The sequence below is a fragment of the Hippopotamus amphibius genome, chromosome 1 (assembly GCF_030028045.1).
Source record: "Hippopotamus amphibius kiboko isolate mHipAmp2 chromosome 1, mHipAmp2.hap2, whole genome shotgun sequence".
Taxonomy (NCBI): domain Eukaryota; kingdom Metazoa; phylum Chordata; class Mammalia; order Artiodactyla; family Hippopotamidae; genus Hippopotamus; species Hippopotamus amphibius.
In genome coordinates, this window is record NC_080186.1 from 52,329,793 (window position 1) to 52,345,758 (window position 15,966).

The following is a 15,966-nucleotide window of genomic DNA, read 5'->3' on the forward strand; positions in this document are numbered from 1 at the left end:
AACCCCAACAAAGGCATTGAATTTCAATTTCAGAAGAGTGAGACCAGTTTCAGTGCCTCTGTCAGTGTTACTACTGTTTGTCATTCCTGTACTTTTCCCAGTGAATCCCCCCTTCATCCCTAACGTAGATCTTGATTGGAAGGGCAACTTTTAAAATGTGCTGTTTTCCAAATTGTGCCTCTAATTGCACTCTTCCTTTTGTCTTCCAGTCCTGGTACCTGGGATAAAAGTCGCAGCGTCCCACCATCCACCAGACAGACCACCTGACCCCTTCTCAACTCTGTAACATGGACGCATCCTCAACCTAGCGCGGTTACAACTTCACTGTCACTGGAAGGGGAGAATCAAATCAACTTGTACATGGAAACAGCGAGCATTATGGTCCAACAGCAAAGGCCATAACCTTTTGGGATTTTTTTTTAATACTTTAGGGACTGTTGTAATTTTCTCATATGGTGCTGGAAATGGTTGGGCTTTGTAACATTTGAAGTGTTTCCGTGGTAGCGTGAGCATTGGGCGATGAGGCTAGAGAAGGTCTACCCTTGCTCACTGACTTCCCGTTGTAACACACTTTCTTTACGGAGCCCGGCTGTTTCACAGTATTTCATGAATTTACCCACACCGGTGTGAGCCTCTTTGAGCAATCAGGAGGCACTTGGAGAACTAAATCTTTTGTAGTAGCTGAGATCTGCAATATATAACTTACGGGACAGTCAAAGGGCAATGTTTTTCTGTAACATATTGGAAAAAGAAAACGCAGTTATGTTCCTTTTTTATTTTTTCTTTTAGTTTGGTTTGGTTCAGCAGTCAGCAGTTAACTAGATAACATGGCCCGGAAGGACAGTGAATCCACTCACGTTGCAGAATAATTCCGAAAATGGCAAACTACTACTACTACTATTCAGTTTTTTAAAAGTTTTGAAATGCTGCACTTACATTTAAAAAAAAAAACAAAAAAAAAAACATTTTTTCAACAATTTCAACAATGACACACAAATTCACATGGAAATGGGGAAGATGGTCTGTTTTGACAGAAACTGACAGGAATCAATCAAAACAATCGAATTTTGAATTGAGTAAAGTGCAATTTCATTGGATAGCTAAATATCTTTGTAAGATAGAGATTGTTGAAAATTCTATTTTTGTTTTTCAAGTCCTTCCACCCCAGGACTCTAAATTATTGGGGTAAAAAACAGCCTTGCAAGAAAAAGGGGAGCTATTTTTGCTTTTTATGTTTTTTATTGTTAAACTTGTATCCCTTTAAAAACTGAAGGAAAATTTAAAAAAAAACAAAAAAACAAATCTAATGGTGCTTTTACCACAATATGTTAACTACATTAAATGCTAATTAATTATTTTCTGTTATCAAAGCACATAACTAAAATGAAATCATGGTATCTGTTAATTTTATAAGCTAGAAGTCACTATAATGGATTATGCCAATTCTGAAAATTCTTACATGTATCTGGCAACATAGGATTTATCAGTTATCAGACACTTCATTGTTCCAGAGATTGTCCAGAAATTTGAAGACCTTTGTGCCCCTGAACTGGGCTATGGGAAAATGATATTAGTAATAATAATGAAACCAATACTGACACACATGCTGGTGCCCATTCAAATCAAGGGTACTTGTTAGGGAAAAAAAAAAAAAAAAGTTTGCACCCCCAAATGTCCTGTATCTTATGTAAAAAAAAAAAAAAAAAAAAAAACCACAAAAAACAAACAAAAAAATAACAAAAAAAGTGCAAGTGATTTTTCTACCAGACAGCGAAGCACCCCCTTTGCTTCCCATGCAACTTCAAGAAGGTTTCCTATACTATACATATATATACGTTCTGGTTGGCAAGCCCTGCTGATCAGAGAAAGTCTCTGCATGTTCTAGTGTTAGTAACTAATTTTTATATAGTTAATGTAGGATAAAGTAGAGTGCATTAAGACACAATATTGTAATCCCTACTCTAGGCACTTGCCTTTAAACTATGTTTTTCAGCCCTTCAGAAGGGCTCTACTGCTGTCCTATACAATCAAGCAACTGAAATTCCTGGGAAGACACTGCTCCTCATCTTCCCCGCCCCCCCCCCAAACAATGTTGTTTTGTTTTGTTTTTTTTCCTTAATTTGCACGAAAACAAAAATTCCATATCAATGTGCCTTGCCCCGGATAGCGATTATTTGTGGAATTGTTGCACATGCTCCTCTATTGAAAGGGGTTTTTCCCTAGTCAAGCATTTGGAGACACTTTTTGTAAATGTGACTTTTATGTCAGCCATTGTCAGTTTCAACATCTAGAACTAAATAGAGAGTTAGTTGTTCCGCAGATAGGAGTAGTCTTTATTGTCCTCTGTGGTCAGTGGCAGTGCTATTCTGAGATCTGTAGATGCTTAGAATATCAGTATTTTGGATGTTGCTGCATTTTACAATTTATTTGGAGTCTTCCTTTATTCCCCTCCCCGCCCCCAGATATATGAAAATATGCAATACCTGCTTATATCGTGTAGAAAAGCTTAGCGATGATTAATTTTTCTTTTATTTTTTTTATTTGACCAAAGTCGGTGCTGCACTTGACGCAGTGTGTTTTAGGTGTCTGTCTTTGTACTTTTTTTGTGATTTTTGAATGCACGTGCGCAGGAAGGGCTCCTCTTAGAGAAGCAGTCAAACTGTGAAGCACTAAGCTGACCCTGCTTCAAGCAATTTTGTTTTTACAACTGTTCCTTTCACAAGCAAGCCTTAAAAAAAAAGACAACTTCCCTTTTCTTCAGCTCCCACACCCCATTTTTCTTAGCAGACTGCAGTCAATCCACATTCAGTACAAAGTATATAACGCCCATTTTTATATGCACGTTTTTAAACTTCCAAGTTCTGAAAATTGTTTACTGGTTATCTCTATTTAAGGAAAAAAAAATAAAATAAAACATTTTGGATTTTCATATGTGTCTGATAAGTGGTTGAATAGTCGTTTGGCGCTGTTGTATGGTGTGATTGTCAGTATACGGTGTCACTTCCTCTAGCCAGCCAGCATACTTTGCCTTCCCCTATAGCACTTAGCTGGGCATTACTTTATTATGACATATGTGCACTAAAAAAAGAAAAAAGAAAAAAAAAAAGAAAAAAAAATAGCAGCTTTCAGTGCTTCACAGTGAAGGGAAAAAAGCCTAGACAAACATTTTGTCGGAACCTTGCGATAAGCCAAGGTATTACCAGTAAATTGGTTGTATATACAATAAAATTGCACCCTTTTTTAAAAACAAAACAAACTAAGCAATAGTTTGGGCAGTTTTAGTTGTTTTTAGTGAGCATGTTGTAGTCACGGCTGCAAAGAGAGAGATTAACTGCCCACTCAGAAGATATGTAATTTGTATTGTTGTATAGTTTTATTGATTACACTGATTTATTCTACCCTATTTTATAATGCAGGACTTTTGTAATGTTGTTTAAATGAGGAAAAATTTCTGTCAAATTAGCCTAGTGAAATTTCTGATTGTTCATTATAAAGGCAGCGTTCATAGAATGGCTTTTCTTTCTTTCCTGCCCCCACTCCCTTTGGGAACTGGATTTAAGTTTAAAACTTTCCTGTTTCCATTTTTTTTTTTTTGTAAGTATTTAAATACAGTTATTTTTTTCTCTCAATGGTATAGCATATTCCTATGCTTGAGAAGTATAGGTCTACTGAGAAACCATTGTAAATGGACGTTACAGGTATGCTGTATTTTTGAAGGTATTTTGTTGTATTAAGTTTGATGAAGCTAAAATTAGGGAACTCTGAAAAGATTTGCAGGAAAAAAAATGTTTTAAAGGCTTTAAAACATTAGGAAGGCAGTCCAGGGCGCTAACCAACAGGGGTTAAGTATTACACACACTAAGTTATGTTTTTGTTCATGTTTCATTGTCCAGAAAGCAGCAGGAAACTGTAGTTCAGTTGTGATCAAGCAGGAAAAAAGGAACACCAACAATTACGAGCGTTTAACCTTCTTAGACTCAAAGTCAAGCGAAGATGTTTGAGGAAGACTTTGCTACCTGGGTTGCGTAGACTGACAGACTGAGGGCCGTCTGTGTTTGAAGGCCCAGCCCTTGATTCTGAGACACATTTGAATTTTTTCTCTCCCGTCAAATGGCATTAACAATATTGGCAAAAAGTCCCTCAAATAACTCTCCATGTCTTCCTTTGGGAACTGAAGTCAGAGGCACAAACACTAAATCATATCATTTTTCTGTATACTTTTTTTTTCTGGCTCGTCCCCTTGCCACTAAAACGCTCCTTGTCTGATCGCTCATGGGCAGAGGCCCTCTTTCCAAAGCCACTCGATCCATCCCACAGCCTTTTTCTTTCCTTTGAGGTTTGAACTAACTTTTCTGTTTCTTCACACCCTGGCACGACAGTGAATGTGTCAGCTCCTCCCCTCCTCCGCCCCACAGTCAGGCGTGGGCTACGGGCACGCCAAGGTACACTTCCCGAAGCTTGTATTCGTCACACTCTGACAGGTGAAGTGTAAAGGAACCCAGACTTCTCAGAGTCACAGTACTCAGCCCACCAGAAGATGCAAAACCCATCTCAAAAAGTTTGTCTTTCACTTTGCAAACCCTTATGCTCATAGGCTTTGAACTCTGTAGTTACAGCATCATAAAGTATTTACAAAATCTGGATTAAGAAAAATTTTTTTCCTTGTGATTTTTTTTTTGGGGGGAGGGCTCTCTAAGAATGTCATATAATGTATTTGGCATCATCTCTGGAAATATCTTTTTGTCCACAGTGGTGGTGGTCTCTCTCCCTCCCTCTCTCTCTCTCTCTCTCTTTCTTTCTTTTTTTCTTTTTTCCTGGTAGCAGGCCTCCATAGAACAAATTTAAAACACAACTGGCATGGTAATGTACGGAGAGCTTCAGTGGCACCTCACCACCCACCCTCCGAGACCTGTCCTAACACATAAGACAGTCTCAGAAAGCTGCACTGCCCCCCAGCACAGCTTTCATTCAAATCAGCTTCCAAGGCCAATTTCGTCCTGAAGTCAATGCATGTATTTACTGTTTGACAGTAAACCCGCTCTGCCTTCTCCACGTCCAAGGCTGTGCATTCGTCTAATTAGTGTCGTGTATGTTTTCCTTTTATTTTTTCCAATAAAAAAAGCAGTGGGATGAAAATTGCTTTGATATATAGCAGGTAACATTGAAGCTATTCCATAGCACTTAACTGTAGTGAATACTGTGTCACCAATTCTGAAATCAATTTAATGTTTAATGCAAATCCATTACATGGTGCTATTACAGGCTGACAAAATGATTTACACAAATGTGACAACTTGGGCTCAATTCACTCTGCTTTCCAACAGTGTAAATGCATAGCAGTGTTTATCTGCATGAGAACTATGCACTAATCTATCTGAAGAAAAAACTATATCAACTTTGGTATCTACTTTCCGTTTACTTCAATCCTTGCCTTTTTGGTCATTGTTATAATGCCAGCTTTAGGACAGAACGAATTATAAGAAAACCAGCATAATACCTGATATATTACAATGTAGTGCCTGTGAAATCTGTATTATATTGCTCTTCTGAAGTAAGATTTTTCTACACCGGTAGCCTTCGCTGTCTGTCAGTCAGGACCTTCTGGTATAGGTGATGTAAAATAACCGTACAATATTAATGCATGCTATTCCATAATGCTTAGTGAACTGTATGAATATTACTCAAAATTATGTTAGTCTTTTTTTCTGACTTGGTTCTTGTCAGCTAGGTTTAAAGGTATTTCACTGAGAACGCAAATTCTGTCTTTTCTTGATTTCGGCTGTTTTCAGTATTTTGGAGGTATACATTTACTTAAATTCAGTATTACTTGTGTTTTTGTTTTCGTTTTTGTTTTTTGTTTTCTTTTTCCTAGGGGACAAGCATGGGTGTTTGATTTCAGAAATCAGTCCCTGGCAAGACTTTTGTCTCAAAACAACCATCTGAATTTCAAGAACTCTGCTCTGAAGACACTGAGGACATTTCCAAGTGAGGGACAGTTTCCTTCACCCTCGACTGAAGCTTCGCTCATCCTGAAGTATTTTCTTAATGGACAATGTTCAGCCAGGTACCCATGCTTGATCCGTCTTCACACCAGACTTCCTCATATTAAGAGAAAAAAAATGAAAAAAAATCTTTATGAAATCACATGGCTATTTAGTTTCATGCACAGTTGCAATATTTTCAGAAATAAAACTCTGTACAAACTGTGGGCCCGATTCATAAGAAAAAGAAATTGGCTATTAACACGGGATTTTTTTAAATATAACTTTTTTGGGGGTCTAAATTTGAAATGACTTGCTTCCCAAATGAAATGTTCATCTCATTTTTTTGTTTTTTCCTAAGCCAGCACCAATCTGCCTTTTATGCCCCAAAGGGTTACATAATCAAATTAGTGGGACAGGGAAGTGGGGAACAGATACCAGAAATGCTTAGAAAGATAAGGGGAACCACCTGTCCTTGAGCATGATAACGGGGGAGGCAGCAGCATGTAGGGGCAGGACCTCACCTGTGTGCCAGGCATCATGAGTTTCCACTTGTGCACTCCTGATGCTATTTAATTCAGACAACACAATTTTCAAAGTTTGTCTGGACCACAAGCGTATATGGTGGAAGTGCCACCTCTAATCCAACCAGAGCACCTTCATGGTGGAAAACACTCCCCCGGGGTATACGATGTGAACTTGTGTCTCTCCACGGTGGTTTCAAGGACAAATGGTGTCCAATGAATGGGGCTATTTTTCCTGCTGTTTTTATGCTCAGCTTCTCAAAATGACAGAAGTTTTTCCCCCCTTTTTATTCTGTTATTCTTATTTTTTTAATTTTTAATTTTGTTTAGTAATAGTCTATAATTTAGAACTTTTTTTTTTTTTTCCAAACATCTCAACTGAAGGTCACAAGGCCACTGGCTATGTTGGGATGGAGGCCTGAGAGAGCTGCCCTTTCTCCCTGGTCTCCGACCGCCTTTCTGCACTGCGAAGGCATTTGGTAGCATCACCACTGAGGTACTAGCGAGATCCAGAGCTGGAGTTTTATAAGATTCTAGGAGGTCCTTAAGGAAGACTTTCAAAGGCAAATACACGGCCCCCTCCCCTACTGCCCTGACCTTTTACCAGAACAAAGTTCACAGGGACTTTTCCCACTGCCCCTGGAAATCTGTCTGCTCAAGATACCTCCATTTTTTCTCATTTCAAATTGTAGGGGGAGGGGATTAAACACTTCCAGTGATAAGAGAGCTGTTGTGAAACTGAACACCCCCGTGTTAATAAGTTGGCTTGACACTTGTTTTTTTATGAGCCGGGCCCCCTGTGCCTCTGGTATATGTGTATTGACTCTCATAGTTACCCTTTTAGTTTGACTGTGTTCTGTGAAAATTTGTCATTGGTTGAGAATCACTGTGGGCGTCCATTCTTATTCAACTAAATCTCCACGGGTTTTTTGAGCTGGTGTGGATTAGTTTAACTCTTGTATTCAACCATTAGTGCTACCACCTTCTCACATTACAATACAATTACTGGAAGCAAGTACTGCATTTCCTATGCAACAAAAAAGGAAAATAAAAAATTGCTAATGCTATGGATGCTGTGTTATCATTTGCTTTAAATCACACCTGGGTGGTGGTGTTTGAGTCTCAGTTATGGGTGTGGATCAGAGTCTCCCCAGAAGATCGATGGTCTCTCTGCACCGTGGCGGTCTCTCTGCACTGTGGCATTTGCATTATCCTTGATGGGTATCAGGCATCTTACACCCTCACAGGGTTCTCATGAGCCGTGTTGGCTTTTTTACCTACTTTGACAAATGCAAAACTTCGCACTCACCTAGTGCTTACTCTGTGCCTGCTCCTGTTCTAAGTGCTTTAGAGAGTATATCAGTTAGGGCCCAGTCAGGAATGGGGAAAAAGCTCCAATAGGTTTTCCAACACGAGTACAGCCACCACCCGGGAGTTAGGGAAACAGAAGTGAAAGATTGGGTTACCAGAACCTAGGAGCTCCAAGGAGGGACTTCTCACAGATGATATTTGGCTCTTTACTGAGAGGTTACCGTGAGGGTGGGGGGCACCACATGGCTCGTATGCAGACCTCTCAGAGGGCGTGGGCAGCTGGTGCTGGGACCGCTGAGGGGTTCAAGACCAAGGGTATCAGCACTTCTGAGGTGGTAAATCGTGACTGGTGCTGGGAGAGTGGAAAGGAGCTGGGGCTGATGGTGCCTCCATCCTTGGCAGCTGTCATATTGTGGGCAGGAACTGAAGCCAGAAGGAAGCCCCTTCTCGGTCTTCTCTCCTACTCCTAGGCTCCTGCCAGGGTCTCTCACTGGCTAGATCTAACCGGAACCATCTGGCACAGGAGCCTGGAAAATGTGAGAAAACTACCAGCCCCACAGAACAGTGCATAGAAGGGTGGGCTTGGGAAACCAGAGACAATAAGTAAATAAACACATATCTTAATCCATTTAATCCTCACAGGCACCCTATGGGATCGTTACTATTTCTAATCCCCCTTTTGCAGATGAGGACGTTGAGACAGCGAGAGTCAGAGTCGATGATTTACCCGAGGTCATTCAACAAATACATGGCAGGGTGGGGTTCGAATCCAAGAAATATGGCTCCAATTTTCATCCTATAATCACTACAATGTATTGACTCAATTATTTATTCAAAAAATATTTTTTGAGTGCCTATTATGTACCAGAGACTATGCCAAGGGCTAGGGATAATAAGTAAGTAAAGACTGGGCAACTCTTCTTAGGAGGTGTACAGCCCAGTGGGCAAAATAAGCATTATTCAAACAAACAGCAGCAAAGGTATGCATGTAGCTGTGTTGAGTGCTGTGAGGGATATGTATACACTGCTATGAAAGCCAGCTGAGACTGGTAAGACAGAAATTAACCAGGCAAAGGGGGTGGACAGCAGAGAGAAGTTTCTGGGCAGAAGGAACAGCATGTACAGAAAGCCCGTAGTAGCCCTAGGAGGGGGTTGAAAAAGGCCTGGTTGGATGAAGAGGAGAAAAAGAAAGGAAATATGGTATAAGACGAAGCCTCACGTTTAGGTGATGATATTGCAGGCACCTTGCTGGCATATTAGAGATCTTTGTCCTACCCACTAAGAGCATCATAAAACGTGTGTCAGATTAGGATAGATCGATGCTGTGACACAAACCGGTCCAAAGGTGCAGCGGCTTACAACAAACAACAAAAATTTACATCTTACTATGCGTGTCTGTCAAGGGTTACTGGGGCTTCTGCATAGACCCTCCTCATTCTAGGAGCCAGGGTGAAAGGCTTCCATCTGGACCGTTGCTGGATATGTCAGCATCGGGGAGAAGGAGCATGGCAGGACACGCCCTGGCTTTTAACAATTCCGTCTGGAATTGACACACACCACTTGCACTCACGTTTCATGGGCCAGAGCACGTCACGTGGTTCAGCAGAACCAGGAAGGATAATCCTTTCTCAGGGAAGGCTGCAGAACACAGCAGATTAGCTGGGGTGGGGGTGGAGATGCAGTGTGGGCAGTGGGCTGAGTGGAGAAGGCCAGAGAGAACACATTGCAGCAACCAGAGAGAGGCCACCTGGGCTGTGGCTCCCATGATGGAGCAGAAGAGAAGGAGACAGAGCAGAGAGGTTAATAAGGGTGTTAGTAGCTACTGTGTATTGACCTCTTTTATGTGCTAAGTGCTATAGGTGATTTATCCCATTAAATTTAATATTTTCTCTCTCATTATTGCAGCTCTCAGAAAGGTATAGTCCGTCCTCAAAATACATTCTGACACAGGTGAATAGATCAATTTCTCCCATATATGCCTTAGCGTCTAAGTTAGAATCAGTTACTGCCTTTCAGTTACTACTCTGGCTGATAGCAGAACTTTGGTCTTTATAATTTGGAGTTAAGACTACGAGTTAAAGTCAGTTAACACTGCTCCCTCATTGACAAACTCTAGGACAGATTGTGTGTAGGTACTGGGTTTGGGGTGAAGGCAATGCAGAGACCAAAACACAGGGTCAGGTGCAAGACTGCCTGGTTGAACCTTGGCTCTATATTTTGTTAGCTCTGTGGTGTTGGCGAGTGCCTCAGTTTCCCCACTGGGAAGAATAACAATACCTCACCACCTCACGAGGCTGATGTGAATATTTGATGAGTTAACATTTGTAAAGTGGCCAGCAGTGGCCTGGCCCATTGTGAATGCTATGTGAATGCTATAGCTAAAAAAATAAATAAGTGATTCCAAAGTGCAGAGCTGAGGCATTCTTTCAGCACACTGATGGCGTGTCTTCTTCCTCATCATATCCAGACCTCTATTTGCGTGAAAATTCTGAAAAAAACTTTCATCTAACACCTGCCTCCACTAAGTAGGAAGAAGCAGCATAGAAAGTATAGTCGAAGGTTTGAGGATGGACACACTTGGGTTTAAATCTCAGTTTCTCATTTTATTAGTTCATTGACACTAGGGGCCTCCGTTTTCCTGCCTGTAAAATGGGCATAAGGATAGTATCTACCTTATGAGATCATTAAGATGGTTAAATGAATTAATGCATGAGAGTACCCAGTACAGTCCCAAACACATAATAACTATTATTGTTTGCAACTTTGGATTAGCGCATCCTAAGGAGAGGAACCCTGACACTATATTGTATAGTGTACAGAAGCCTGGGCTTGAAACCAGAAGGACTTCGATGTGAGTCCCACTTTCACCATTTATGGGCCATATGACATTAAACAAGTTATTACACTTTTCTGAGTCTCAACTGAGAGAAAACCCCAAATGGCTCAATGACTATGGATGAGAATTCCAAGCATCAGGCACTAGGCTACATTGACTAGGACCCCGCTAGAGTCTAGGCCCACCTGGCCCTGGTTTCTTTTTCCCTCAACAGTGTGAACGGCCAGGGAAATACATTCTCATTAGTCAGGGAAGTTGGTCAAGAGAAGTGGTGCTAGTCATGGTTTTAACACTTCAAATTCTGGTTCTTTATAAAAAAATGGCTGAAGTGTAGAGGTCTTACTGGCTCTTAGGGCTTCCCTTGACCTATGAGGAATGAACAAGCTTCCATTTATCTCTGAAACATATAAGCCCATTCTACATTCACTTTCTATCTGGCACTTTCAGTCTGAATTTCAAGTTCACTTCAGGGAGACTGGTAAAACAAGTAAAAAGTACATTTATTTCTATCACATTTAAAATTTTTTCTATTATGGAAAAATACCATTATGTACAAAATAGAATTGATTAATGCACTCCCATGTACCAGCTATTCATCACTTATAATTAACTCCTACCCCCTCAATACTCCATCCAGGCCTTGACCACCCCCAGACTATTTTGAAGCAAATCTCATGTATCATATATTTCATCCATAAATATTTCTGAATACATCTCTAAAAAACAAAGACTCTTTTATAAAATGTACTCACAATACCATTTTCACACCTCAAAATATTAACAATTCCTTAATATCAAATAACCAACCAGTGTTCAAATACTCCCGTCTTATGATTTTAATAATTTGTCCAAATAAGGATCCAAATAAAGTCCGTACACTAAGTGGCTTGTATGTATCTTAAATATTTAAATCTACAGAGTCCCCTTCTTCTCTTTTATTTTCTGAAGAAACTGGGCCATTTGTCCTGAAGAGTTTTTCCACTGTCTCCATCTTGTGGATTGCATCCCTGTGGCATAAACAGGTTCGACCACTAAATTGGAAGCATATTCTTGACCTTGGAAGTTGACCCAGTGGGTCGCAATCCCAAGGCTGCCTCACACACTGTTATGGGATGGATCAAGGAACTCACCGTGTGTTTGTGGCCTGACTCTGGAAGCTGTAGCCAAAATAACTGGGCCAAAGCAAAAGATGCCCCAGGAACTGCTCTCCACCAGCTCCATCCCTAGCTGGTTTTTTTCTCTGACAGGGACAGTGAAGGCAAAAGAGAGTCCACCTTAATGGCAAAGAAATCTGTCTCCTTTGCTTACACACTGCTGACAAAAAAAAAGGAAAAAAAAAAAAAATGCCAGCTTGCCACCTTAAAGAAAAACAAGATGAATAATTCTCGTTGAAAACTCAGATAAAAGTCTTTCTGTTCTTGCCTCCCTGTTCAGTGGGCATCCTCTTCCCTTGTGAATGTATGCCCTTGGGATAGAAGTCAATCCCAGGGCAGAGAGGAGTGGCTTTGCATCAGGTTCTACGGGGAAATGGGGCTAGATTCTTAGAGCTGTGAGATCACTTCCTCTAGCTCATTTGCTATTTCCACTTCTACCATCCTGGATTCTGAACACTGGCCTGGGCCACACTCTGGTTCCTGAAACTACAAAATCTCTTTATGCAGTCATTCAAAACAAACTTGACCGTGGTTATTTCTCCCCTGTGCCAGAACTTGGGGCTGGAGAAGGACATGAATCTGAGATCATCACAGAGGAACACAGAGTCTAGCAGAGGAAATAGACATGCAAACCAAATAATTGCACCTTGACCTTATAAGAGCCAGGGAGGCATCACGTGCCAGGTAATCTGGGGTCAGGTATGCCCAAGGGAGTGGGAGAAGGGAGAGTGGCCACAGGGAGGAGATGCACAATCTAGGTCTTCAAGGATGAGAAAGAGTTCAAGAGACTGGCTAAAAGATATACATAGCAATAGCATAACAGTAGTAAGAACAGCAACAGGTACTGGGTGAGCCCTTACTTCACACCACATATCTTTGTGACAGTTTTATACACGCTCGCACGTATAACCCAACCCCGTGAAGAAGACACAGCTGTTACTCCCATTTTACAGATGAAGATACTGAGGCACAGAGTTTCGGTAACTTTCCTTATATTAACAGCTGCCTGGGTGTGACCTTAAAATGCATACAGGGGCTTAGGGGTAGGGCTCATTTCTAAATCGCAATCAGCTCCAGATATAAGTCTGGTTCATTGTCCTCTTCCTAGTGTCTAGAACAGTGCTTGGCACATAAAAGGGACTTCATTGTGTAACAGAACGAGCAATGATTCTTCAGTCAGCTTTCCTTGCCCCTCCTGATCTGCCCTTCACCCTTCTCCAAGCTGCTGTCTGTCAGGAGGAAGACTGTGTAACCTCATCGACAGGCTTCCTCAACCTCAGGTTTTCAGGGATCAGCCGATCGGAAGCCCAGAGAGCAGATGGGGGAGGGGAAGACAGAGATGTCAGGGCATTTATTTCCCTGGCTTTCTCCCCAGGTTCCTGCTGGCTGGTGGCATTCCTTAACAGAAGGCCACAGCTCCTCTCATTGATGGTCCTCATTTCTCCTTCTGGGTTCTGATAACGGCTCACTCTCCTCATCCCTTTAGGCAGGAGGTGGTAAGAGGGTACTGCTCTGTCCTTTGTAATTTCTGTACTTCTTGCCCAAACCTTTGTCAATAGCCTCTTCATTAGTCTCTTTCAAGTGATCGTGCGTTGAATGCACCATCTGTTTCTTCCTGGAACCCGGACTGATAGAGTGGTCAAGCCAGAGCAGGCTTCTGGAATCTTCTTTCTCCTAGACTCCAGCAGAGGCTCAGATTTATTCACATGATGGATGTCAAAACCATAAATTTTCCCTTCTTAGTTTATTCTAGACTCAGAAGGCTGGACTCAACCTTCAAAGGTCGCTAAAGTCCATTTCCCTGCCTCCAGTGAGGAATCCTACCCGCCCCCCCCCACCACCACCCCCGGCTGCTCCTGTCAGAGGGAAGTATATCTTACTTTGAAGATCTCCAGGTAAGGAGATACCATAACTCACTTGAGTGTCTCCATCCCCCCTGCCTGATAAATCTCCCTCCTGTCTAACACGAACCCCTCCTGTTACAGGTGAAGCCCGCTTCCTTTGTCTGCTCCCTGGCAAGAGCTGAACAAAAGATCCTTCATTCTTTGAAAATAGGCATTAAATCATCTTTACCTTCCTCTAGCTCTGAAGTGCAGATGAATGAAAACAGGTATTCTGCCCATGCTGGTCGCAAGTCGTTCTAAGAGAACACTACGCTGTAACGAACACTTGCAATAATGAGTTCTAAAGGTTCGTCGGGGGAGGGAGGGAAAAGATGAAGCCCCAAACCTCTACTGAAGACAGCTGCCTGGGTTCCTGACAGGAGAGATGGGGAATTCTTCTCCTTTGATTTACGTATCCCCTTGGCAGTTTATCTTCTACGTTTTCCTCACCCTGAATCCTGGAGAGCACTGGTTTGCAGGTAGTTACCAGCCCTGACAACAGCCACTGCTGTATAGACAGCTCTTCAGGCCTCTGCTTCTCCCCTCCCGTCTCCACCCACTGGGGTTTCACTGGCCTTGAACTGAACCAACCAGGAACCAGGAGCAACAATACAGCCATGATCTGATAAACCCCAACACTCACCAACCACTGACTGCAAATGAATTTTTTTTTTCCAAAATTTATTTCAAAAGTTTTCAAAATGTTCTAACCCAAAACCTGATTTTTAAAATCCCAATTACATATTTTAAACCATTTACCTAGATCTTTAAAGTGTTCTCCAATCCAGTATATTGTGTTTGCTCTCACTCCTAGCTTGGTAAACACATGCACACGGGGCCTTTGTCTCATTTCCACAAAAGCATAAAGGATGCATATGTGGGCCCTCCCTTGAATCTACGTCAATGAGATGCCCAGCCTGAAACCCGAGTCAGTAGGAGCGTGGGTGCTAGGCTTGTGTCACTGGGTCACTAATCCTCCCAGGAACCCAGCAAGGTAGTTGCTATTAGTCCACTTAAAAGTGAACAAACTATAAGTCACAGAAAGAGGAAAGTCACCCAGCTAGCGAGTATGAACCACAAGGGTTCACCTCTGAACCCTGAGAGGGGCGTGGAGAAGTGCCAGCAACTAATACTATGGAATATTTATACCCAAAAGGTGCTCATAATTAGGACTCATAGGTGCCTTAAACCCTTAAGTTCTTTCAAAATACTCAACGAGAGATCTGAATAATTTTAGCACCACTTGAGTGTGCTCATTTTTTAAAACAATTCTTGTCCTTTGAGAGTGGGTGGTCAGTGTAAGACTTGTCAAGGGAACGATTGGTTGCCCTGAGCACCATTTACAGGGGGCTGAGTGGGGAGCGTGACTCATTCAGGGGTCCCTCCTGAGGACACACACCCACATCCATCACACAAAGCGACAGAGTCTTGTCCTCTCAATGGCTCAATCCCCCGAAAGCTCCCGAGGGGTTGGATCTGGGTACGTCCTCAAGCATGGCACAGAAAGCTGGGTATCTGCCAGGGGCACGGCAAGAGGAAGTTAGAGAGTCATGCTGTGTAGCCCACTGTCCCCGTGGGTGACCTGAGCCTCATGGTCTCCTGGGATGGAAAATACACAGGATCTGGAGGGTCCAGTCCGGAGCAGAGAGGTAATGCATTGATGCCCGGTTCAGCAGGCAGGCCTGGGTTTGAGTTTCTCCTCTAACACGTTGACATCCTGATTCATCTTAACCATCGCATCTCTGAATCACAGCACTCTTCATTTGTGAAAAAGCGGGGTGGGGTGGGTGGTTCTCACAGGGTGATACAAGTCCTTGGGAAACAAAGGAAGGTCATATAAAGGTTGGCAGTTGGATTTTAAGGGCTGAGAGAAATGGAGCAGAGACGGTGTGCCTGAGTCTGCCTCTGCCCAGGGGAAGGAAATCCTCAGGATCCTCACCCCCACTCCCTACCATCTAACAACCCAGAAAACACAAGAAAGGGCCCTCTGCCCTGTGGTGTATCTGGCTCCCTTCTACCGGGATTAATTGGCCGAGCCCCGTTATCCCTTCAGAAAGCGATGCTTCCAGGCCAGCTTGGGCCGAGGCTTCATGCTGTGATGCCCCAAGTCCACTCCCCTCTGCACCACAGGCAACATTCCTCTTTCTGAATGGTTCTGCCCACGTGACCCATGTCACAGAACTTTTTCTACTCCTGTTTTCTCTGGTTCTATCAAAAGGTCACTTTGGCCTCTTCCACCTACTCAGCTTCTTGCCTTCATCCATCTTATTGAGGCTG

At 42.4% G+C, this 15,966-nt stretch overlaps 1 protein-coding gene across 6 annotated transcripts in view; it reads left to right on the plus strand.

Annotated features, from left to right (window-relative positions):
• The window catches only part of NFIA (nuclear factor I A), a 368,285-nt gene extending 360,720 nt beyond the window's left edge, over positions 1-7,565 (plus strand). For all 6 annotated transcript variants that reach the window (XM_057712704.1, XM_057712696.1, XM_057712713.1 and 3 more), the window contains one exon: positions 210-7,565. In XM_057712704.1, coding sequence (XP_057568687.1) covers positions 210-227 — 18 coding nt within the window. In that variant the 3' untranslated portion in view covers positions 228-7,565. The remainder of the gene's footprint in view (positions 1-209) is intronic.
• The last annotated feature ends 8,401 nt before the right edge of the window (positions 7,566-15,966 follow it).